General features: G+C 36.0%; 1 protein-coding gene across 1 annotated transcript in view; it reads right to left on the reverse strand.

Annotated features, from left to right (window-relative positions):
* Nucleotides 1–420: 420 nt before the first annotated feature.
* The window catches only part of LOC126747414 (single insulin-like growth factor-binding domain protein-2), a 34,740-nt gene continuing 7,953 nt past the window's right edge, over nucleotides 421–27,207 (reverse strand). Inside the window, exons 2-3 of the mRNA XM_050455993.1 lie at nucleotides 2,468–2,650; nucleotides 421–790 (exon numbers count right to left, since the gene is read on the reverse strand). Of these exons, the coding sequence (XP_050311950.1) occupies nucleotides 2,491–2,650 (160 nt within the window). The 3' untranslated portion in view covers nucleotides 421–790; nucleotides 2,468–2,490. The remainder of the gene's footprint in view (nucleotides 791–2,467; nucleotides 2,651–27,207) is intronic.

Here is a 27,207-nt window from a genome sequence, read left to right on the forward strand (position 1 = left end):
TTGAAGTTTCTTTACGCCACCCCCAAGCACTTTCGTATAATTTTTTCCGTACGGATCTGGGTCATGAAGACTGTTGCGACCCCTTCTCCTCTTTCTCATTTTTATTTTAAACAAGTATTTTAACAAAAAAAGCCACTGGAGAAGGGATAAGGGGAAGAGGAGGACTATAAATAAAACAAAAAAACGGTCTGAAAAACCTCACTTTTATTTCACGTGGTATTTTTCTTTCTTATGCCTCAATCGCTCCGTAAATAGAGCAACAAGTCTTAGAGCCTCCACGTCACCCCTTTGTCCTGAGACAAGGGTTATTTCCCAAGTCAAAACGAGAGCAATTTAGCTCACTTTGCTTAGACATATTGTAGTGCCTAATTGGGGATGCCTCCCACTCTTAAGGGTTGATAATAAACAACACTTTTTTTATATAAATAAACGGATTTTATTGTTTTAAGTACATACAGGGTCTTAGGTCCTCAGGAACAAATAAATACCATATACAGCGTCTTAGTTGCTAATTTCCTAATAGTATTGTCACAAATTTATACACAATTTTAATTTATTTATTTTTTTTTGTTAAAATGTTTTAGCAGTCACAAATAGGCCAGAGAAGACGATGATGAAATTGTCCGAAAGAGGGATGAAAACTGTAGGATTTATCCCTTCGGTTTTATAATAAATATTATGTACAATATAACATTGATAAGCCAATAAAGCGTCGCCCTTTTACAATTAAACTGATCCGGTTTTTACATCATTTCGCTGCCTGGTTGAAGAGAGGGGGGAGGGGTGAAATCTGCAACAAAAAATTCGTTGTTAACAATATGCCCGGATAAAACAATTGTACGTATTGAATACTCCCCCTCCCTCTATAAATAAATTGAATTTTTGCTATATATGCCCCATTTAGTTAATTAATTCCCGGCGTCCAATTGGGGGGATTTTGATTAGGGCTCAAATGCACGCACCCCGTTCAGTTTTATGATGTAATTATTTATTTAAATAACAACACGAGAATTTTGCTTTAAATCGCAATGAATTTTCAAGGGTAAGGGGGGGCAAAAAGTTTCCGATTTTCCATCGGCCCTTTTTTTGTTTTCGGGTAGAAAATATTTAATTAAATATTGAACATTGCGAACGAGTGTTTGGATAGTTATACTTCACTTTTATTTAATTTGTCTTTTGCACAGAAATGATTAAAAAATGGTTCAAAAAGCCCCTCATGAGTGGCCAATAACCAGGTAAATTTTTATTACAAATGCGTCACCGTGGACCGAAACAAACACAAAGCAACAGCAATTAAATTATGCATAAAATTAATATTTTAAATGGCAAAACGTCAGTCGTTTCAGAAAAACAAAAACTAATTCAATACGTAGCAATATGTTTAATTAAAAGCGAATTTAAATGGGCAAAAAGTGCGCGGACCGGAGGCATTTCACAGATTTTGTGACGTTATTTATTTTAAATCTCCCTCCCTTATTGGGTGATTTAAATCAACGATGAGAATATGTACACTGAAACTTTTGAAACCGCATAATCCGTCCAAATTAACGACTCTCAACCCACCCCAAGATAAAACAAAAGCCACTTGAATATCCAGCTTAGATAAGGGACCACCAACTTTCCTGAAAGTTCTACGTTTAGGAAGTTAAGAATTTCCTAAACATTTTCGAGAGTAGTTGATAAAAGCTTTAATTCCTCCCCAATTAAGACTAGATACACTTTAAGTTCAGGCCATATACTGGAATACATGATTCCTGAAGGCTTTTTTTATTACTTACCGGAATTTGATTAGCAATAACTTTGAAAATATTAAGGCTGAAAAATTGAAATTTATTGAGATGATACTATAGGGTGTTGCCTAAGTACGCTGCAAGTTTTGAATCTTTAGGTCTCTTCAGTTCAATTTAATTATTTTTTTTTGTTGGCGAAGACTTTTCTTATGAAGACCGGTAGTTCCTGATTTAATTATTATTAATTTGAAAACTGTCTAAGATAAAAATATGAAATTTAGCAGAAAGGTAATATGGGGTGTTGTCTAACTACCCTGCAAGTTTTGAATCTATAGGTCTCCTCAGTCAAAATTTTTTTTTTTATTGGCGAAGAACTTTTCTTACCAATACCCTTAATTTCTGATTTTAGTCATTGTTAATTTGAAACCTGTTTTAGGTGAAAATATGAAATTTAGCAGAAGGGTAACATGGGGTGTTGCCCAAATACCCTGCAATCTATGGGTCTCCTCAGTTCAAATTTTTTTTTTGTTAGCGAACAAATTCTTTCTGAATCCTCGGTAGTATGGTACTCCGTGACTGGTTCCCACTAAAACTCTGTTTTTGGTCCTCTTCATTGCAAGTTAAATTAACCTTCTTGCAGCACCTTGGTGTCCCATATTCTGTGATATTATTAAATCTGGCTTGTTTTAATCTTTCGGTAGGTTCACGAGATACATACTTAAGCTACATACACTTACATTTACATATATACAAAAGAGTTTCACGTGTCCTCGTGGCTGTCAAATATGACGGGACGGCAGGTGCCCTCGCTGGGGGTGGGGCCCGGCTGTTGACAGCTGAGCCCCGGTTCGCAGGTGCCGCTGAAGCCCAAGTCGCCCCCGCAGGGTTCGCCCTCCGTTTTCGCACACTCTTGGCAACATCTGAAACAAACATTAAAAAAACGCTTTAATCATATTTTGTAACTTAGCGAAAGGTGGCGTCAATTTAATAAAATATCGAAATATTTATAGTACAGGTTTTTATGAAATTATTGGTTTAAACTTTTTTTCAAACTCTCCTGGGAAAGGGATCCATTTTTCTTGCTTAAAACGAACCAAATTATTTAATAAGTCACAGTCATATTCCATAAAGTTATAAATATCAACTCAATGCAAGAAATACAAACTTTAAATTGAGTTGTATTAGACAACAATGGAGCGACTTTAAAAAACCCCTCTACGGACTTATGCAAAAAGGGATCGACTAACTTTTCAGTTTGTATACACTAAAATCACTCGATTCCGTTCCCTAATAAAATGTTTTAAAAGAAAATGCGACGTGAATACGGCAAATCCGGGCAAAAGTTACTCTCAAAATAAGAATCCCATTAGGCGAAGGAAAACAAGTAAAGCACGCGAAACACGGTAACTTTTCTTCGATTTCGATGCGATTTTACTTCACTTTTCTTCTTTTTTTTTTCAATTCGAAATGCTTAAATGTAAAACATTGGAAAAGCAAAAATTTCCTTAAAATGTTGCGTTATAAGATAATGAATCTATTCACGTTCAACATTGATATTTTTCAAGCGGATTAAGGAATAGGATTGAAATTACAATAAAAAATAAACAAATGTCAATCTAGTACAATTAAATTATGAAATAATATAATGTTTGGATTGAAATAACTTATGACTGATGAAACCTATAAGTACGAAACTTTCAGAGTTTATTGGCAGCGGATTAAGGAATAGGATTAAAATAATAGCAGATCTTAGGTGACCTACAGGGGCAAGGAGAAGCAAAATTATTTAAAAAAATTTCAATCCTAAACTAGTGAAAACTTGGACTCAATTTCGTAGAGGCAAAGATTAAAAGACTGACCAGGAGTACGCCTCTTTCGACACTGATATTTTTTAGGCGGATTAAGAAATCGGATTGAAATTATGGCAGATGTTAGGTAAACTATAGGGGCAAGTAGTGGCAAAATTATTTTAAAAAATTCCAATCCTAACCTAGTAAAAACTTGGACTCAATTTCGTAGAGGCAAATATTTAAAGACTGGCCAGAAGTACGCCTCGTTCGACATTGATATTTCTCAAGCGGATTAAGGAATAGGATTGAAATTATAGCAAATGTTAGGCAAACTATAGGGGCAAGTAGTGGCAAAATTATTTAAAAAAATTCTAATCCTAACCTAGTATAAACTTGGACTCAATTTCGTAGAGGCAAATGTTTAAAGACTGGCCAGAAGTACGCCTCGTTTGACATTGATATTTTTCAAGCGGATTAAGGAATCGGATTGAAATTATAGCAAATGTTAGCTAACTAACAGGGGCAAGCAGAAACAAAATTATTAAAAAAAATTTCAATCCTAAGCTAGTGAAAACCTGGACTCAATTTCGTAGAGGCAAAGATTTAAAGACTGACCAGGAGTACGCCTCTTTCGACACTGATATTTTTTAGGCGGATTCAGGAATCGGATTGAAATTATGGCAGATGTTAGGTAAACTATAGGGGCAAGTAGTGGCAAAATTATTAAAAAAAATTCCAATCATAACCTAGTAAAAACTTGGACTTAATTTCATAGGGGCAAATGTTTAAAGACTGGTCAGGTGTACGCCTCGTTCGTCATTGATATTTCTCAAGCGGATTAAGGAATTCGATTGAAATTACGGCAGATGTTAGGCAAAATATAGGGGCAAGTAGTGGCAAAATTATTTAAAAAAATTCCAATTCTAAGCTAATAAAAACTTTGACTCAATTTCGTATACTCTATTTGACTAGACCTCATGTAAAGTTATGCAAGCAATTTTAATCCAGTTTTCAAGAGTATTTTAAAAACCCGAATTTAATCCCCATTTACGGCCGAATCCACTTCACCAACAGCTTTTAGTTGAAAACCGTTAAATTTATAACGGCCATTATTGCCTGGAAATTATTAATATCCATTTTATCGCGATTAATTTTCGCAGTTCTTACGTTTTAGGACGTTCATAAACCCGCCGGGCGAAATTAAATATGGCGCCCCCAACGTAAAAACCCCCCCCGACCGGATTCGCCGTTTTACTGCGGCAAACTCGGTTAACTTTACTACACCAGCCCTTATTTTTACTATCCCGGGGGGTGGGTGGGTGCAAGGAGGCGACTCACTAGTTTATACATTGTTTTCTGGATAACAGGATTTTCAGGGTTCATTTAGGGCCTTAAACGAACCAGTTTTAGACCACAGAAAACTAGAAGAGGGTAGAAGAAGGATGGAGCTATAGCTGGAAAGATATGCAAAAAAACCGTTCCAATTGTTCCCTTTTGGGGGCATTTTTACGTCCCGTAACAAATAGCTCATCAATTTTTTCTGAAAAAGAACCCCATAACAATAAGTAAAAAGGCTCGACCCTTGGGACCTGATAAACTAATTCATGACACAAACTGGCTTTTTACCCTCCCTAATCTGTCATAAGGATTATTAAGTTTCTTGCGGGGTACGTTCTGTGACAAAGCGGTCCCGTGGAAATTCTTTAGATTACTTTCGCGACGGAGGAAAAAGGAAAAATGCAATTATTATATTCCGAAGGAAAAACGTATTGAAATGCTGCTAAGAAAACCCCCCCTGCTCGGTTCAAAGAAGACTCCCAGGCAACAACAACAAAACAAACTGGCGAGAGGCGTTTTAAATTTAAAACGACTTTTTATTCCGTTTATTTTGTGCCGGGCTCTGGCCTGGAAAAATCCCCGTTTTTCCTCTTTAGGCCTCCGGCTTTGGCAAATATTAAAATCGGCATGATTAAGACTTCAAAAGGTTCACTTTTGAAATTTTAATATAAACATCGCGTTTGTTTCAGCGGTGCCCCGGATACATACAGATCAGAAGGAAACGGCTTATCCCAGAAACAAAATGGCCCTTTGCGCTGAATCTGAAGAAAAACGGAAAAGAAGAAAGAGAAACGAGAGAGTCTTCTAATTGCTACAGAGCCTTAAATCTTGACTAGTTTTTGAGTTATCGACAAGTTTGTCCGGGCAGTCACTAATGAGACCTATGAGTACGAAACTTTCAGGGCCTACTGGCAGCACCTCAGGTCATCTTTCTAGAAAATTTCAGCTTTCCAGGTTAAATAGTTTTTTTTAATAAAAAATAAACAAATGTCAATCAAGTACAATTAAATTATGCATTAATATAATGTTTAGACTAAAATAACTTTTGACTGATAAGACGTACAAGTACGAAACTTTTAGGGCCTATTAGGAGTACTTGAAGTCATCTTTATACAGAATCTAAGCTTTATAGCTTCAATAGTTTTAAAATTTCAAAATATTTTCCATTAATATTTGAGCTACGGCAAGGTTTTTCCAGACAATTTAGTTTCAGGCATTTGTCGTCAACTGCCTGGAATGAAAAAAAAATATTCCAGGCACTTGAGGCTAATCTGTGATGTCTCAACTGCCTGGAATAGATTTTTTTTAAATTAATGTCAGAAGGAAATGGCTATGGACTAAATCCGAAGGAAAAATGCGATGAAGAGCTTTCCCAACAGAAATGACGAGCAATTCGTCGCTCTTAATGTCATGCAGAAAACACGTAAACGGGCCCCTTTGGCCTAGTTAAAACGTAACTTCCCATTACTACATAACCTTAAATCTTACAAAGGCCAATATCCAGACTGGAACGGGTCGAGTTAACGTTCCAGAACGGCCCGCGGGTCAGCAATAATTAATTTTATTTCTGCTACTGCCGCCACCCCACAAAAGCCACTACTATAAAGGTTTTCGGGGTTCCTTAATTTTGCCACTTGTCGGTTTATTATTTTTCCAGTTTTTCCAATTTACTCCTCAACATTCAGAGGAAGTATGTATAGTGCCATGTTAAAAAATTGCCTTGGGAAAACTGGAAGAGCTATAAGAGAGATGGATAGGAAAAGTATGTAGCTATCTCCAAGTATAATCATAAAGGATTAAAATTAAAGCGGTAGCAAAGTGTTCACGGATTTAAAATTAAAATGACCGGCCATATTGTTTTTTTTTTAAGCGACGAGTGCGAGCGTATTTTTCGAAAATATAATTTTAGGTAACACGGCGCTATGTGCACGTCATCCGGTAAGAGTTTCACGTTATTCAAATTGGGACCGGAAAATGCAATTTATCACTATGGGAAGTAAATGGGCAAAAAGTCGTAAAATTGTATAGTCGACGGGCCGAAGGGGGGCCAAAGGGGGGCCGCCACGCTAATGGTATAAATTGAAAATTTAATCCATTAGAGCGTTTTGCAATTTACAGTAATAATTTTGATGACTGAGTCGCTTTTCGGGCTCGTGTGTCGATTTTCCCGACCTCTCCCCTCCTCTCTGTGGGCTTTAATGGAACATGAAAAGCCTCGATAATAACGAATCTATCGATTTTTTAACTCGGCACCACGTTTGTTGTGTTTTGTTATCAAACAAATGAAAAAAAAAAGAAAAAAAGATAATCATGTCCGCACGGATTATGTATAAAAGCCAAAGCCCCCTCTTGATTGCGGTTTTTAATTGAAAGCATTAAATTAATTGCCACATAAAAATGCTTGACACGCGAGGAATGATTTACGGTTAACGAGGGGAGCGTTGGGAATATGAACTGAACCCCGACCATATTGTGTCGGTTTATTTTAATTTTTCCTCCCTTTGAGCCACTTTCCCTTGACTTTCCAGGTGAGCTTTGTAGACAATCTGTATGAAAATTATAATTGGGAGCATGAAATGACAATTAAAGGGACTCGTGGTGAAGGCCTTTGTTTCTCATGGGAAAGTCAGGTTTCCTAGTTTCCAAATAAGGGAGTTTTTAAACTTGAGTGTCCCCTATAAGAATCATCAAAATATTCTTGATTGGTTTTTGAGCTAGAGCCTTATGGCAGCTAGACCAGTAATTTACGAGTACGAAACTTTCATGGGCTATTGCCGGTACCTCAGGTCATCTTCCTAAGAAATGTCAGCTTTCTAGTTTAAATAGTTTGTTAATGCAAAATAAGCATACGTTAATCAAGTACAATTAAATTATGCAATAATATAATGTTTGGACTCAAATAATTTTTGTCTAATGAGGCCTACAAGTACGAAACTTTCAGGGTCTATTGCCAGTACCTCAGGTTATCTTTCTAGAAAATTTCAGATTTCTAGTTTAAATAGTTTTTTGATAAAAAATAGAGCCTTATTACAGCTAGACCAGTAATTTACTTTAAGACATTGCTAGAAATTCGACAGAAATCTAGACAATCTATTTGTAGACTTAAAACAGGCTTATGACAGTTTTTCCAGAGCAAGCTTATGGTCAGCACTAGAAGAACTTGGAATACTCGGCAAACTCACAAGAATGATTAAAGTGTGCGTTGAATATGGTACAATTAAAATAGAGCACTAGATACACCGAAATATTTGATATAGCAACTGGGTATAAACAAGGGGATGCGCTATCACAAGATTTATTTAACTTTAAATAGGGTGATAAGATGAACTGAACTAAGTACGAGCAGTTTATGAAATAGCGGACCCAGATCTAAATGTAAGGAAAGGAATATAATTAGGGTGAAATTATTTAAACCGTCTAATAATTTATAAAGTGACCTTAAAAAGCTTTCGTGATTTCCGATGAAACTAGCTGGGCTAGAGTTTCCAAAGCTGGACAGTGGTGTGCGCTCAAATGTCCCCTACAAGAGACACCAAAAATTTTTCAAATATTTATGATTAGTTTTTGATCTATGGCAAGGTTTGTCTAGAGGGTCTATGTTATTGTGGTTAAAATAATTGAATTAACCAATATAGTGACTTTAAAATGTTTCCTAGTTTTTCCAATGAAACTAGCTGGGCTAAAGTTTCCAAACCTGCACAGTAGTATGCGCTCAAATGTCCCCTACAAGAAACACCAAAAATTTCGAAAATATTTATGATTAGTTTTTAAGCTATGGCAAGGTTTGTCTAAATAGTCTATGTTATTGTGGTTAAAATAATTGTAATTACCAGTATAGTGGCTTTAAAAAGTTTCCCAGTTTTCCAACGAAACTATCTAAGCTAATTTTTCTAAAAGACATGAAAACGATTTAAAGTCACCTCCCTACTGCTTAATTTGATTATTTTAACCACTATACGATCAAGTTTGGAAACTTCTTTGAATAAATAATGACTGATGATTTTATTTTTTAGATTTTTCCATATTCAGGATCGTAACAAATCTGGATAAAAACATTAAAATTTAATGGAGAGAGCAAGGGCTCCCGCTGGTTCCCATTTAAAAACTAAGGAAACGTCTACTCTAGTACGCGCTTAATCCACAATTAGAGTTACTAATTGCCGACTTGAATAAGCTCTTTTTTCACTTCCTGATGAATATTCATCATTTTTAAGTTTTCAAATTGGCTTTTCTCTCTTGGCCCCCGGACTTTAATTACTTGGGAAACTTATTTAAAAAGGATAATCCGGTCTCCGCGGGAACTTCTTTATTTTCCTCCCACGGACCGGGGGAAATTATGAGGGATCGCCGTCATTTTTTTTAAAGGGTTTCCCGCATTAGAAAAATTACTTTAGTTTACCCCCTCCCTTCGCGCCGCTCCCCCCGCAGGCGCGGGAGAAAATAACATTTTTCAAATTTAAATATTCTTTCGCCATTCGAATTTCGGCGCATATTTTGCAACTGATTTGCTTTTCAATCGCACATAAAATTATGCAAATTAGGCCTAGCGAGACGGCAAGTTTCCAATTTCGATTTAGAATTTCCAATTTCGGCACAATCCCCCCTTCCACCCTTCGCGGGAAAATAATTATTATTTTTGGAACGCTTTTCCTATAATTTTTCGAATTAATATCAAAGCTATTTCATATTTACAGACTCTACAGTTTAAATACTTAAGTAATTAAAAGTGAAACTTAATTTAAACTGTCGCGTCCTTGTGCAACGAACTTAAAACTTCCGGCGGCACGTGCCACATAAACAACATCCCCCTTAATTAAATGAAAATTTAAAAACTTCCCATGGAGGAAAATTATAAGCGAAAACCGAGGAACCAAAAGACGTCGAGGGGCTGCTCTCGAAATTAATTAAGACGAACTATATAATCGTCCGAAGTTGATAATTGCCGTGACAGGATCGATAAGCGAGATTTTCTTATTAGATTTTTGTCCACCCCCTTCCTCCCTTCCCTCGGAAAAGAACGTGTACTCTGGAAAATCGATTTTTCCTTCTTATCCCGCCGCTCTCGTCCCGGGTAATGGGATGATGTAATGAAAAGAAAAATTGAAAAACAAAATAAGAGAAACGAGAGGCGCTTCCGGGTATCATTAATAACTCCCAGACTCGAAACAGATTTTTATTCGTTTACCTTATGCAAGGCCCCATTTTCCCTTGATAAATCACCCTCCGTATCATCAAGTCCCCCGACTGATTAATTTAATTATTCTCTTTGCACACCTGGCCTTCAGAATTTTTGGTGTTTCAGGGACACTTGATCGCACCTCACTGTCCAGGTTGGAAACTATTGCTAAGTTCGTTGAAAAACTGGTTAAAACTTTTCAAGGTCACCGTACTGAATAATTTAGTTATTTTTATTGTTGTAACCTAGTTCCTCTCCAAAAACCTGGTCATAGTTCAAAAACTAGTTGAAAACATTTTGACAATTTTTACAGTTTCTTAAATAGGACACTTGAGCGCACGCCACTGTTCAGGTTTGGAAACTCTATCTCTGTTAGTTTCGTTGAAAAACTGCTAATTTTTTTAAGGTCACCCTACTGAATAATTTAATTATTTTTATTGTTGTAACACAGTCTCTCTGGAAAAACCTGGTCATAGTTCAAAAACTAGTCAAAAATATTTTGAAATTTTTTAGTGTTTCTTGCCGGGGACACTTGAGCGCACGCCACTGTTCAGGCTTGGAAACTCTAGCTCAGCTAGTTTCATTCGCAAAACTATAACACTTTTTAAAACATAATTTAATTATTTTTACCACAATAACATAAACCGTCTGGAAAAACCTCGCCGTAGTTCAAAAACTAGTCGAAAACATTTTGAAAATTTTTACAGTTCCTTGAAGAAGATATTTGAGCGCACGTCACTGTTCAAGTTTGAAAACTCTAGCTCAGCTAGTTTCGTTGAAAAACTGGGAACACTTTCAAGATCACCCTACTGAATAATGTGCTTATTTTAACTACTATTACATAGACTCTTTGAAAAAACCTGGTTGTAGCTCAAAAACTAGTCAAAAATATTTTCAAAATTTTTAGTGTTTCTTATAGAAGACCCTTGAGCGCACGCAACTGCCCAGATTTGGAAACTCTATCTCTGCTAGTTTCGTTGAAAAACTGGAAAAGTCCTCACGGTCATCCTACTGAATTTCGTTGGAAAGATCATATAAAACTTTTTAGCAACCCTACTATTTTATTTAATTTTTTTTTACTACTTTATCATCAACACTGATAAATACAAAATTTCCATCAACCCCTTCCAGGGTGTCAATGTCAAAAAAAAGGCCCTTAAAACAAAAATCCTTACAATAACACCTAAAGAAAAAGGGTCACTCCATTACCGTTCCCGTTTAATTCCTTATAAGAGGGCCCCCCCTCGTTGCCCTTTTTAAGCCTTTTGCGAATATTAAATTTCTTTTATTAAAACCCCTCGGGGATTTCGTTTTAAAAATTTCATCTTTGCGCCCCCCCGGGGGACGGGGGGGCAGCGACTGCCGTTCCCCATTGTGTTTCCCGGCCGCGCCGGTCTGATTAAGAAATTTTAAATATCAAAAGAGGCGCACGATGTCTATTTAAGGTATGCACAATAATTGTTGTTTTATTAAAAATTGCCAATAAAGAAGACGACATTGGAAAAACTACTAGACTTCTCCATTATTCAGGGAGGAAAACTTTCCGAGGATCTTAAAAGTCTCCGGGTTATAAATTCCTAAGTCGTAGTCGTCCTCGAAATGCCCGTATATAAAGTTGTTCGAGATTTGATCGACGAGGGATTACGCGTGCCTCCGTCTGGAAAAAAAAAGAGGACTTAAAATCATCGAAATAAAAAATTATCGCAGAGTCCGCCCCTGATTAACCGGGCTGAAGGGGGAGGGGGTCTCGTTTTCTGTTTAGCATTAATTAATTTTCGCTGACATCAAATGTGCGGTCTCCCTGGTCCAGTTAATATAATTGGGGAGCTGTCCTGTTAATGAGTACCTTGTAATTTTATGTTAATGTCTTTAAAATCAATATTTGGGTGAAGTTTTAGACCCATAGCTCATATTAGATAATTCTTAAGAGGATACTTGAGCGCACGCCACTGTCTAGGTTTTAAAACTCTTGTAAAACAACTAGAAAACTTTTTAATGTCACCCTCGCGGTTAGTTTCATTATTTTTACGACTATTACATAAACCGTCTGGAAAAACCTCGCCGTAGTTCAAAAACTAGTCGAAAATATTTTGAAAATTTTTACAGTCTCTTGAAGAGGACACTTGAGCGCACGCCACTGTCCCAGTTTGGAAACTCTTGCCCAGCTAGTTTCGTTGGAACAACTAAGTACATTTTTAAAGTGATCCTACTGGTTAATTTAATTATTTTAATGTTTAACACAGACCCCTAACTTGGCCATAGTTCATAAACTAACCAAAAATATTTAAAAAAAATAAGATGTTTCTTATCTGAGCTACGTTGAGCTAGAGTTTCCAAAAATAGACAGTGGTGTGCGCTCAAGTGTGCCCAACAAGAAATAATAAAAATTTTGAAACCAAAACAGTCTATATTATAGTGGTTAAAATAATTGAATCGGTGAGATAACGAGCAACACACGATAGTTAATTAAACGTTTATTTTTGGTTTACATCAGGTGTACATTTTTGGTTGAGCCTCAACAATAAATATTGGATAAAATGTCCGCGTGATATACGTTGAGAAATTTATATCATCTTTATGTTATTCACGTTTAACAAGAAGGTGTATTACATGTAAATAATATATAATTCTTATGTCATAAAAAATAAACGTTTAAGTCTTAGAAAAAAATTATGTTTAAGGTATAAAGGTATTTTTTTTCTTTTCTTTGTTATTATTATTATTATTAAGTATGTATATTGTATACTATTCACGGACTTTACAAGAAGGGGTTTAATGGAATGAGCTGCTAAACAAATACGTACCATCAACAAAATGTTGAATATTTAGTTATAGAAAACCAATATAAACCCTTAAACTTTAACCAGGAATACTGACTACTTACAAACTTTACAGGGTGATTCTACAACAAAAAGAATCGTATATGGTACCCGTACATTCTGCAGTTTAATAAATATACCTTGGCCATATAAGGTTAATAAATATTCCAATAATTTTAATTTAAAAACTGTATTTTTGAACCTAGATAATAAAAAGTTGCCTAGAAATTTAAAAAAAAACTGAAATTTTTTCAAAACCAATTGACTTATCTTAAAAAACTAAATTTCCATTTATTTGCGTTAAAAAATGGCACAACTACTGCAATTTTCATCGCGATATGCCTTATTTTCGAAGAATAAAATAGGGTTTTTCACGTTTTACTCGAAAACCTTAAGGTTATGTGAGAAAAGCATAGATACAAAAACTATAGATTTTTTATCACCTATAATTTTCCTAAAAAAGTTTTTTTTAGACAAGTTTTTTTGCAAAAAAAACATTTTTTATTAAGACTACCCTTACCCCCCCACCCACCCCACACAACTTACCAGTAAGAAATTGCCTTCAAAAATCATTGTTTTCCAAAATAATACTCATGAATAACAGTTGATTTCGTCGTTAATATCTAATCTAATAACACAGTTGTTTTATTTCAATTTGATATAACTATATATATGTATATTAATAAATATTTATTTCAAAAACAGTGACATTCAGTTAGATATTATGAACAAAAAACAGTGATTTTTCAAAAGAGTTTCTCACTGGACAAATGTTTGGGGTGGGTGGGGGGCTAAAGGTTGTGTTAATGAAAAACAATGTTTTTGCAGTAAATATATATTTAATAATTAATTTAATAACAGTGTTTATTTAAATTTAATATAATTTTATGCATAAATATTTAATATAAAAACAGTGTTATTAGATTGGATAATATGGACGAAAAACAGTGATTTTTTAGAAGAATTTCATCAAATATTTGAGGTGTAGTAATCGGGTTTAAAAACTAGATATATAAATCTCGTGTATAAAGTTATATTTTTAAATATACAAGCATATATCTTATTTATATGTAACAAGAGCTACAACTTTTTTATACAAGCAAAAATTCTATCTAAAATAGTTTTAAAGCGAAAGAGTTTTTATTCATTTCCTGAAAACTGCAAATTTGGACTTATTACTCAGTGTGGTGACTTTAAAAAAGTTTTCCAGTTAGTTTCAATGAAACTAGCTTAGCTAGACTTTCCAAACCTAGAAAGTGGTGTGCGCTCAATGTTCACAAGAAACAGCAAAAATTCTCTAAATATTTATGACTATTTTTTAAGATTTGTCCATGCAGTCTACGTTACAGACAAAAATAATTAAGTAAATTAGTAGAGTTACATTACATTTTCAATAGGTGGTCGTACTGACAATTACACTAAAAGTACCTTTAAATATAACATATACATAAAAAAAACCATGATTCTATTTAATATTCATTAGTCTTTTTAATTAAACAAACCATACTTATGTGATTAGCCTCAACTTCCAACACTGTTGTATATTTATTTGAATTTATTTTCCTGTCTCAGATTTGATAGAAATTTGGCCAGAATCTCATCATCTCATAAAGTGAAACAGTGTATACTCTGTTTCACTTTATAACAATCAACCATTTTCTTGATTCCTTGATTCTTGACAGACATTTTAAAAATCACCAATGTTCTTTCGTATTTGCGATGACATGGCAGTGAAATAGGTCCCATTACGAAACCTAATAATACATCAATAATTTCTTACAGGTAACTTATGCTTCCCTAGTGTATAATTCTATACTGTAACCATATTCAAAGACCAATACTTGGCATAATTATCTACAGAGGCACCATCATCCACATTATTCCTTCTTACCAGTACATTTTTAAACTTCTAAGACCCTAAGAAGTCTCCTAATTTTCTAACAAAACTACCTAAGGTAGAGCTTCCAAGCCAGGACAGTGGCGTGCGCTCAAGTGTCCCCTGCAAGAAACATCTTAAATTTTGAAAATATTTTTAAATAGGCCAGGTTTTTCCATGCCATATATGTTACACACCTAAAAATAATTAAATAAATTATTAAGGTGCTTTTAAAATAATTCATATTTTTCTAATGAAACTGACCGCGCTCGAGTTTCCCAAAAAAAATCATATTTTATATGAACTAGCCCCAGTACAACTACCCCATATAAATATTATGATAAACCACGGTACGGGTCGTTTGATCTGACGCATTTTCCCATCCAAACAATTTCCGTTCGCTGCTGCATCCAATATCAAATTTCCCACTGTTTGCTTTCCTCGCTTTTCCTCCTCGTAATTGTGGCGAAAAGTTTATTATTTACTCACTTGTCGTACGAAGGAAACCGTCTCCGAGGCACGTTATTGTTTACCCTGACGTTATATACGATTTTTGTACACAAACACTCTATTACTTCCGCTAATTTAAAACTTATCCAATTTCAATTGGCCCACGTGTGTGTGTGTGGATCCTTTATCCCGGATAATTACAAACGATCCAGTCAAGGGGTCCTTGTGCAACATCATTTGTGATACTTTAGCCCTCGTTCGTACTCGAAACCGCCCTTTATTAGTAACTATAGTTGGGAGCATTTTGATGCTTATATATATATTATTACATTTCTAAAGCCCGTTCACTGAAGACATACATACAGGGAGTTTCACAAAACTATCCACGGCAAGCCCGTAGGCGAAATTCCAACATGACCGCGGCCGAAACTAAGCGCTACAAGTAAAATTAACGTGGGACACAACAGCGATACATCGCTGTGGATTCCCGGCGCTTTATAGCTACGGGCGTAGCTATGTTGGGTTTTGCGTTTGTGTTAATCGCCCCGGCCCTTTATCATAGTTAAACTCAAGTAGCTTTGAAGTCTGGCCCGTGCCCCATATCTCCCCCCCGGAGCTCTTTTGATGAGGTTTTGAAGAAATGATAGTCGCACCCCCGCGGGTAATGCGTACACACATAAAAATGATTCCTTAAAACCAGGAAATTTGATTTTAATTTAATGGAGTGAGTAATTGATATACCTAAGTCATTTTCTTCAAAACAATTTCTTACATTTCATTATTGAAAAAGATTGATTTCTTTAAAATATTTTATAGAAATAAAGAAATGGCATTATTTCAAAAATGCCTGTTCTTAAGGGGATAGTTTACTTATCTTTCTATAAAAAAAGGAATACTTGATCCATGTCTATAAAGTTAAAGAAACACAAACTTTGATGTAAAGAAATATTTCATAGTCAGGATTATTTTAAAGGGAAGTAAACAGGCTTAAATTATAGAGTTTTTTTTTGAGTGTAGATGCGTGGACACCAAATTGCTAAGAAATGAGCAGAAAAAATTAATATGCTCTATATAAAGAGAGTCTAAAAATACTGCGCTGTCTAAATGCTTTCTTTTGATGGAAGAAAAAAATTCGTATATATAAATAATTGAAACAACACGAGACGAGGCACGGAAAATCCCATTTTTCCGTCCCCAGATTTGCTACATTATTAAATATCTTTTTATGAGGTCTGTCTACACGCGGGAGACTCAATTTTCAGGCTTTTAGAGAAACGGGGTGCACAAAAAGAGGCACGAGAATGTCGCTTTTTACATACCTTACTTAATTGGATATTACGATACACACGCTGTGTTTTTCTCTCGATTTTTTTTTAAGTGCACGCGGCTAGATCTTAAAAATGAGCTTTCGGCACGTTTTCAATCTAATCCGGGAATAAAAACCGACTAAAGTATGGTATTAGCATATTTATTCCCGAGGCAATTTTTTACCCTGAGGTTGACATAGACAAACCGTAGGCGGATCGAAAGTTTCTTTTTTGTCCCTTTAATTAAAACACCGCAAAAATGCAGCTTATTTTTCGGGCACGTGCCTGCCACTTTATAGTGCGGGCGTAAACGATCAAAAACCGGTTAACATAAGCAGTTTTACGCCCTAATAAATTATGTGTAGTCAGCGGCCTCAAGAGAGCTTAAGCGCAGCATTTGAACGTTCTAAATACACCCGAAATAGCACAAAAGCTATTAAGCATATTGCTTATACATACCGTTAAGCTGCTGAGTTGCTATTGTAAAATTAAATTAAAATGCCTCGGCTCTGTTCGCGAGCGATTTTCGGGTTAATTTTGTAGGTTAGGGTTTCGAGTTATTGGGTCTTAAGGGACTAAAGATCTTCGGTGCATAGCGATTTGAATATCTTTGCCTTAATCTTGATATAGTAACCGCTCTGTAGCTCAAAATAATCAAATTTAATGAATAAATTGCTTGTCTGGGAAACTTGGCCGTAACTCAAAGAGTAAATAAAAGCGACAATTGAGCGCACGCCACTGTCCAGGTTTAGAAACTCTAGCTCAGCTAGTCTCGTTGGAATAACCTAGGGAACTTTTAAAGACACTCTATTAGCTAATTTAATTATTTTAACGACTTTAATATAGACTCTCTAGACAAACCTGGCCATGGCTCAAAAACTAGTCTAAAATATTTTCAAAAATTAACACGTTTCTTGTAGGGGACACTTGAGCGCACGTCACTGTCCAGGTTTGGAAACTCTAGCTCAGCCAGTTTCGTTGGAAAATTGGGAAACTTTTCAAGGTCACTCTATGGCTTTAGAGGTATAGTGCCTATTTTTTAAATCCTTGTTTGGTTTTGAGCAAATTTGTATACTTGAGTTTTTCTTATTTGCATATATTATTTGGTATATAATTATTGTTTCATACACGTTAATGTATTTCCTACTTTTTGTAGTATATATGTATATTAATAAATATTTAATACAAAAACAGTGTTATTAGATTGGATGTTATGGACGAAAAACGGTGATTTTTCAAAAGAATTTCTTACTGGGAAAATGTTTGGGGTGGGTGGGGGGCTAAGGGTGGTGTTGATAAAAAACAATGTTTTTGCAGAAAATATATGTTCAATATTTAATTTAATAATACTGTTTATTTAAATTTGATATAAATTTATATATAAAGAATTAGTATAAAAACAGCGTTATTAGATTGGATAATATGGATGAAAAACAGTGATTTTTCAGAAGAATTTCATTAATATATATCTAAACTCGTTTCATTTTTTTAAATGCCGGAAATTTTCTGCCTTTTGTAAACATACTCGTATATGATATACATATATACTATAGTTTAATCAATATACCTTCACATATAAGGTTGACAAATATACCAAAACCAAAAATTTACTTTAAAAGCGTCGAATAAATATATATTTAACGATAATAATATATGATGTGTTGCTTGGGTTATTTGCCTTAAAGGTACAAATTATAGGCAAAAAGAGCCACTATCCGCATACCCAAGGTGAAATTCATATCGAACTGACCCATAACATGAACGAAAATAATCACGCGAGCCCCCGTCGCCGGCAATAACATCAACCCCCGGTAATTTTCCCGTCGATATTTATTTTACCGGGCAAATAATATTTTCCAGGATTCCGGAACAAACAATAATGTGCCCGATTTTTAATTGTGCTTCCATACAACAATGCCCTCCTCGCCAAGTTGAAAACAGTAAAATTGTTTCGAGAGACAAAAAATCGAGTACAATAGAATCCGACTGCCTTAAAAGTTCGAAAAGTTCGAACTAACTTTAACGCTAATACGATCCTCGAACAGATTTTTGTGTACGTGACTTTTCCGCTAACACTAAAAATGGTTAAATTTGTTTCGCGGATTAAACTTTTCCCCCGATGAGTTTCCATTTAAAAAAGTTTTATTCCCCTTAGGAATCTTCCAATTAACAATTACTGGGAAAAAATGCCGCCGATAAGCAGATGAGTTGTTGCATCGTGGAAACTTTACGATTCGCGTTTCGGCCTGCGTCTGGCGTACGTACTAACGGACAATTAAAGTTAAATAAAGTTAGGGCTCAAAGGGACGATATATCCCTTTGGTTTCTGATGTATAAACGCTTTGTTCCGGTGTAGAACCCCTTTTCGGTTTACATATACCTGGTTTGTGCGGCCCGAAGTTTAATCGTCGAGTTTTCCTTTGAACTTTAAGACTTTGCACCGGTCGGGTTTCGTCAAAACATGGAAAAGTTGCTCGAAAAATTAGCATGAATTATTTGGATGCAATACGCGTTTTTCCAGTGAAACTGACTTGGATAGAATTTTCAAACTTGGACAGACCATAAGCAATACGTCATATATTATAATCGTTAACTATATATTTATTAAACGATTTTTAGTAAATTTTTGGTTATCTCATATCTGCTTTTTAAACCTAATTACTGGACCTCAAATATTTGATGGAATTCTTCTAAAAAATCACTGTTTTTCCTCCATATTATCCAATGTAATAACGCTGTTTTTATACTAAATATTTATATATACAATTATATTAAATTTAAATAAACAGTGGTATTAAATTAAATATTAAACATATATTTTCTACAAAAACATTGTTTTTTATCAACACAACCCTTACCCCCCCACCCACCCCACACATTTGCCCAGTAAAAAATTCTTATGAAAAATCACCGTTTTTCGTCCATAATATCCAATCTAATAGCAATGTTTTTGTATTAAATATTTATTAATATACATATATATAACTATAATAAAATTTAAATAAACAAACTGTGTTATTAGATTAGATTTTAACGACGAGACCAGCTGTGTTATTCATGCATATTATTTTGGAAAACAATGATTTTTCAAAACAATTTCTTACTGGTAAGCTGTGTGGGGTGGGTGGGGGGGTAAGGGTAGGTTCAATGAAAAACGGTTTTTTTTCATAAAATAATTGCCTGAGAAAAAAATCAATAGATTTTGTATCTATACTTTTCTCACATAACCTTAAAGCTTTCGAGTAAAATGTGAATAAAAATGTATTTAAAAAGAAAATTAAATGAGAAAGGCCGCAGTCGAGATGATAATTTATAGGCCCTACGAAATTTGAGAATCCTAACCGCAATGCTCCGCTCTGCATTATACATGTAAATGACTCCCGATAAAACAATCCAGGAAATGCGCGGACATGTCAAATAAACCAATAGAGGATCACTTATCCATAGCTCGAAATTGTATCGCCGCTAATCCAGATACGGTCGGGTATAATTCCCGAAACGGAAACCGGACACATAATGGACGTGCATCAAAAAAAGAAAACCTATTAGCCGAAGACGCGTGTTTCAACTATTTATTACCCTAAACAAAAAGCCATTTTATAAAGTTCTATACAGCCGGCGGCCCCTTCCTAGTGGGTGGAAACTTTTAAATTGAATTTTAGTAAGTTTCGTTGTTAAAGTTTTAAACCAGAAAACGACGGCGCGGGTCTTTATCATTTTTACCAACAAAAAAAAAGAGCACTCTCCAGGTGTTATATATCATGAGTAATAACTTTTAAAGGTCTTCCCGAACTTTCTATATAGTTCTTGGAACAAGGGAACGTGCTCCCGATACAGGCAACAAAAGAAACTGCCGAGGCACGTGACCCCTCGCCAACAGTTTCACGCAAATAAGCTGAAAACTCCACGCAAATATTTTAGGCCCTCCTGAAGTTAATGAAGCAATTTTCTGGAAATTACAAAGACACCGGCAGCCCGAGATATTGTTTGTCATTTTATCTCGTCGGCAAAGTTTCCTTTGAAACCACCCCGTTGTTACGATAAACGTCTTGGGCGCACTCACTGTTAAGGTATGAACGTCTTTTGTTTTCGGTGAGGGAAACTTTCTACGCCTAGATGTGGAAATTGGAGGCGTCACGTTACCGATGTTGTTTATTTGAAGAGTTTTACGGAAAATTCTCTTGAAATATAAAGCCGTGTCCTGTTATGCATAATTTTATTTTTTTTATTATTAATTTAAAAAAAAATCTGGATTTTTAAGATTTCCATAGGAAGATACCCATATGGAATTTTTTAAAAACCAAAATCCGTTATTGTTTGTAAATACGGTGTGATAAGATGTTTTTAGATTGATGTATTGTAATGTGATGTGTGTGCCGTTTTTTTAACCTTTTATGGACATTTTGTGATAATATCATTTTTCCCTTGACAATGGTTTAACAACCGAAATGCGTCGGGATTCTTGAAATAAAGATTGTGAAGAGAACAGGACCCTTCGTCTATTTTTTTCAGGACGAAAATGGTCATCAAAAATGCCAAAATCTTGGTTTTTCTAGTTATAAAACCGTTGCAATTTTCCCGATAGCTCCCATAGAAGCCCAGATATCGGCCTTCAAAGTTTGGGTTTTTTCATTTTTCGGGTACACCCCCCGTTTCGATTTTTTTCCCAAAATTTTTTTTTTTCGAATTCGAACTAACTATACCAGCGAATTGTTCTCATCAAGTAGATTACGAAAACACCGGGTTATAACAGGATTCGATCAGAAATAAGGAAATAAGAGCACTTTGAAAATTCGGAAATTGTCACTTTTTGACCTCGTTTTTGAGGCCAAAAATGGGCATCAAAAATGCCATATCTCGGCTATCATAAAAGCTACGACTTTGTTGATGGTCTCGTTGGATTCAAAATGCCGAAACTAAGACAAAACCGTTGCAATTTTCCCGATAGCTCCCATAGAAGCCGAGATATGGGCCTTCAAAGTTTGGGTTTTTTCATTTTTCGGGTATACCCCCCCGTTTCGATTTTTTTCCGAAAATTTTTTTTTTTTCGAATTCGAACTAACTATACCAGCGAATTGTTCTCATCAAGTAGATTACGAAAACACCGGGTTATAACAGGATTCGATCAGAAATAAGGAAATGAGAGCACTTTGAAAATTCGGAAATTGTCACTTTTTGACCTCGTTTTTGAGGCCAAAAATGGGCATCAAAAATGCCATATCTCGGCTATCGTAAAAGCGACGACCTTGCGGATGGTCTCGTTGGATTCAGAAGGACAAAACTAAGACAAAACCGTTGGAATTTTCCCGATAGCTCCTATAGAAGTCGAGATATCAGCCTTCAAAGTTTGGGTTATTTCGTTTTTCGGGTATACCCCCCCGTATCGATTTTTTTCAGAAATTTTTTTTTTTCGAATCCAAACTAACTATACCAGCGGATTGTTCTCATCAAGTAGATCACGAAAATACCGGGTTATAACAGGATTCGGTCAGAAATAAAGGAATGAGAGCATTTTAAAAATTCGGAAATTGTCACTTTTTGACGTCGTTTTTGAGGCCAAAAATGGGCATCAAAAATGCCATATCTCGGCTATCGTAAAAGCGACGACCTTGCGGATGGTCTTGTTGGATTCAAAATGCCGAAACTAAGACAAAACCGTTGGAATTTTCCCGATAGCTCCCATAGAAGCCGAGATATCGGCCTACAAAGTTTGGGTTTTTTCATTTTTCGGGTATACCCCCCCGTTTCAATTTTATTCCGAAAATTTTTTTTTTCGAATTCGAACTAACTATATCAGCGAATTGTTCTCATCAAGTAGATCACGAAAATACCGGGTTATAACAGGATTCGATCAGAAATAAGGGAATGAGAGCACTTTGAAAATTTGGAAATTGTTACTTTTTGACCTCGTTTTTGAGGCCAAAAATGGGCATCAAAAATGCCATATCTCGGCTATCGTAAAAGCGCCGACCTTGCGGATGGTCTCGTTGGATTCAGAAGGACGAAACTAAGACAAAACCGTTGCAATTTTCCCGATAGCTCCCATAGAAGCCGAGATATGGGCCTTCAAAGTTTGGGTTTTTTCATTTTTCGGGTATACCCCCCCGTTTCAATTTTTTTCCGAAAATTTTTTTTTTCGAATTCGAACTAACTATATCAGCGAATTGTTCTCATCAAGTAGATCACGAAAATACCGGGTTATAACAGGATTCGATCAGAAATAAGGGAATGAGAGCACTTTGAAAATTTGGAAATTGTTACTTTTTGACCTCGTTTTTGAGGCCAAAAATGGGCATCAAAAATGCCATATCTCGGCTATCGTAAAAGCGACGACCTTGCGGATGGTCTCGTTGGATTCAGAAGGACTAAACTAAGACAAAACCGTTGGAAATTTCCCGATAGCTCTCATAGAAGCCCAGATATCGGCCTGCAAAGTTTGGGTTTTTTTATTTTTCGGGTATACCCCCCCGTTTCGATTTTTTTCCGAAAAATTTTTTTTTTCGAATTCGAACTAACTATACCAGCGAATTGTTCTCATCAAGTAGCTTACGAAAACACCGGGTTATAATAGGATTCGATCAGAAATAAGGAAATGAGAGCACTTTGAAAATTCGGAAATTGTCACTTTTTGACCTCGTTTTTGAGGCCAAAAATGGGCATCAAAAATGCCATATCTCGGCTATCGTAAAAGCGCCGACCTTGCGGATGGTCTCGTTGGATTCAGAAGGACGAAACTAAGACAAAACCGTTGCAATTTTCCCGATAGCTCCCATAGAAGCCGAGATATGGGCCTTCAAAGTTTGGGTTTTTTCATTTTTCGGGTATACCCCCCCGTTTCAATTTTTTTCCGAAAATTTTTTTTTTCGAATTCGAACTAACTATATCAGCGAATTGTTCTCATCAAGTAGATTACGAAAATACCGGGTTATAACAGGATTCGATCAGAAATAAGGGAATGAGAGCACTTTGAAAATTCGGAAGTTGTCACTTTTTGACCTCGTTTTTGAGGCCAAAAATGGGCATCAAAAATGCCATATCTCGGCTATCGTAAAAGCTACGACCTTGCGGATGGTCTCGTTGGATTCAAAATACCGAAACTAAGACAAAACCGTTGCAATTTTCCCGATAGCTCCCATAGAAGCCGAGATATGGGCCTTCAAAGTTTGGGTTTTTTCATTTTTCGGGTATACCCCCCCGTTTCGATTTTTTTCCGAAAATTTTTTTTTTTCGAATTCGAACTAACTATACCAGCGAATTGTTCTCGTCAAGTAGATCACGAAAATACCGGGTTATAACAGGATTCGATCAGAAATAAGGGAATGAGAGCATTTTAAAAATTCGGAAATTGTCACTTTTTGACGTCGTTTTTGAGGCCAAAAATGGGCATCAAAAATGCCATATCTCGGCTATCGTAAAAGCTACGACTTTGCGGATGGTCTCGTTGGATTCAAAATGCCGAAACTAAGACAAAACCGTTGCAATTTTCCCGATAGCTCCCATAGAAGCCCAGATATCGGCCTTCAAAGTTTGGGTTTTTTCATTTTTCGGGTACACCCCCCCGTTTCGATTTTTTTCCCAAAATTTTTTTTTTTCGAATTCGAACTAACTATACCAGCGAATTGTTCTCGTCAAGTAGATTACGAAAACACCGAGTTATAACAGGATTCGATCAGAAATAAGGAAATGAGAGCACTTTGAAAATTCGGAAATTGTCACTTTTTGACCTCGTTTTTGAGGCCAAAAATGGGCATCAAAAATGCCATATCTCGGCTATCATAAAAGCTACGACTTTGCGGATGGTCTCGTTGGATTCAAAATGCCGAAACTAAGACAAAACCGTTGCAATTTTCCCGATAGCTCCCATAGAAGCCGAGATATGGGCCTTCAAAGTTTGGGTTTTTTCATTTTTCGGGTATACCCCCCCGTTTCGATTTTTTTCCGAAAAATTTTTTTTTTTCGAATTCGAACTAACTATACCAGCGAATTGTTCTCATCAAGTAGATTACGAAAGCACCGGGTTATAACAGGATTCGATCAGAAATAAGGAAATGAGAGCACTTTGGAAATTCGGAAATTGTCACTTTTTGACCTCGTTTTTGAGGCCAAAAATGGGCATCAAAAATGCCATATCTCGGCTATCGTAAAAGCGACGACCTTGCGGATGGTCTCGTTGATTTCAAAATGACGAAACTAAGACAAAACCGTTGGAATTTTCCCGATAGCTCCCATATAAGCCGTGATATCGGCCTGCAAAGTTTGGGTTTTTTTATTTTTCGGGTATACCCCCCCGTTTCGATTTTTTTCCGACAAATTTTTTTTTTCGAATTCGAACTAACTATACCATCGAATTGTTCTCGTCAAGTAGATCACGAAAATACCGGGTTATAACAGGATTCGATCAGAAATAAGGGAATGAGAGCATTTTAAAAATTTGGAAATTGTCACTTTTTGACGTCGTTTTTGAGGCCAAAAATGGGCATCAAAAATGCCATATCTCGGCTATCATAAAAGTAACGACCTTGCGGATGGTCTCGTTGAATTCACAATGACGAAACTAAGACAAAACCATTGCAATTTTCCCGATAGCTCCCATAGAAGCCCAGATATCGGCCTTTAAAGTTTGGGTTTTTTCATTTTTCGGGTACACCCCCCCGTTTCGATTTTTTTCCCAAAAATTTTTTTTTTTCGAATTCGAACTAACTATACCAGCGAATTGTTCTCATCAAGTAGATTACGAAAACACCGGGTTATAACAGGATTCGATCAGAAATAAGAAAATGAGAGCACTTTGAAAATTCGGAAATTGTCACTTTTTGACCTCGTTTTTGAGGCCAAAAATGGGCATCAAAAATGCCATATCTCGGCTATCGTAAAAGCGACGACCTTGCGGATGGTCTCGTTGGATTCAAAATGCCGAAACTAAGATAAGACCGTTGCAATTTTCCCGATAGCTCCCATAGAAGCCGAGATATGGGCCTTCAAAGTTTGGGTTTTTTCATTTTTCGGGTATACCCCCCCGTTTCGATTTTTTTCCGAAAAATTTTTTTTTTTCGAATTCGAACTAACTATACCAGCGAATTGTTCTCATCAAGTAGATTACGAAAGCACCGGGTTATAACAGGATTCGATCAGAAATAAGGAAATGAGAGCACTTTGGAAATTCGGAAATTGTCACTTTTTGACCTCGTTTTTGAGGCCAAAAATGGGCATCAAAAATGCCATATCTCGGCTATCGTAAAAGCGACGACCTTGCGGATGGTCTCGTTGGATTCAAAATGCCGAAACTAAGATAAGACCGTTGCAATTTTCCCGATAGCTCCCATAGAAGCCGAGATATGGGCCTTCAAAGTTTGGGTTTTTTCATTTTTCGGGTATACCCCCCCGTTTCGATTTTTTTCCGAAAAATTTTTTTTTTTCGAATTCGAACTAACTATACCAGCGAATTGTTCTCATCAAGTAGATTACGAAAGCACCGGGTTATAACAGGATTCGATCAGAAATAAGGAAATGAGAGCACTTTGGAAATTCGGAAATTGTCACTTTTTGACCTCGTTTTTGAGGCCAAAAATGGGCATCAAAAATGCCATATCTCGGCTATCGTAAAAGCGACGACCTTGCGGATGGTCTCGTTGATTTCAAAATGACGAAACTAAGACAAAACCGTTGGAATTTTCCCGATAGCTCCCATATAAGCCGTGATATCGGCCTGCAAAGTTTGGGTTTTTTTATTTTTCGGGTATACCCCCCCGTTTCGATTTTTTTCCGACAAATTTTTTTTTTCGAATTCGAACTAACTATACCAGCGAATTGTTCTCATCAAGTAGATTACGAAAGCACCGGGTTATAACAGGATTCGATCAGAAATAAGGAAATGAGAGCACTTTGGAAATTCGGAAATTGTCACTTTTTGACCTCGTTTTTGAGGCCAAAAATGGGCATCAAAAATGCCATATCTCGGCTATCGTAAAAGCGACGACCTTGCGGATGGTCTCGTTGATTTCAAAATGACGAAACTAAGACAAAACCGTTGGAATTTTCCCGATAGCTCCCATATAAGCCGTGATATCGGCCTGCAAAGTTTGGGTTTTTTTATTTTTCGGGTATACCCCCCCGTTTCGATTTTTTTCCGACAAATTTTTTTTTTCGAATTCGAACTAACTATACCATCGAATTGTTCTCGTCAAGTGGATCACGAAAATACCGGGTTATAACAGGATTCGATCAGAAATAAGGGAATGAGAGCATTTTAAAAATTTGGAAATTGTCACTTTTTGACGTCGTTTTTGAGGCCAAAAATGGGCATCAAAAATGCCATATCTCGGCTATCATAAAAGTAACGACCTTGCGGATGGTCTCGTTGAATTCACAATGACGAAACTAAGACAAAACCATTGCAATTTTCCCGATAGCTCCCATAGAAGCCCAGATATCGGCCTTTAAAGTTTGGGTTTTTTCATTTTTCGGGTACACCCCCCCGTTTCGATTTTTTTCCCAAAAATTTTTTTTTTTCGAATTCGAACTAACTATACCAGCGAATTGTTCTCATCAAGTAGATTACGAAAACACCGGGTTATAACAGGATTCGATCAGAAATAAGAAAATGAGAGCACTTTGAAAATTCGGAAATTGTCACTTTTTGACCTCGTTTTTGAGGCCAAAAATGGGCATTAAAAATGCCATATCTCGGCTATCGTAAAAGCGACGACCTTGCGGATGGTCTC

The sequence above is a fragment of the Anthonomus grandis genome, chromosome 19 (assembly GCF_022605725.1).
Source record: "Anthonomus grandis grandis chromosome 19, icAntGran1.3, whole genome shotgun sequence".
Lineage (NCBI taxonomy): Eukaryota > Metazoa > Arthropoda > Insecta > Coleoptera > Curculionidae > Anthonomus > Anthonomus grandis.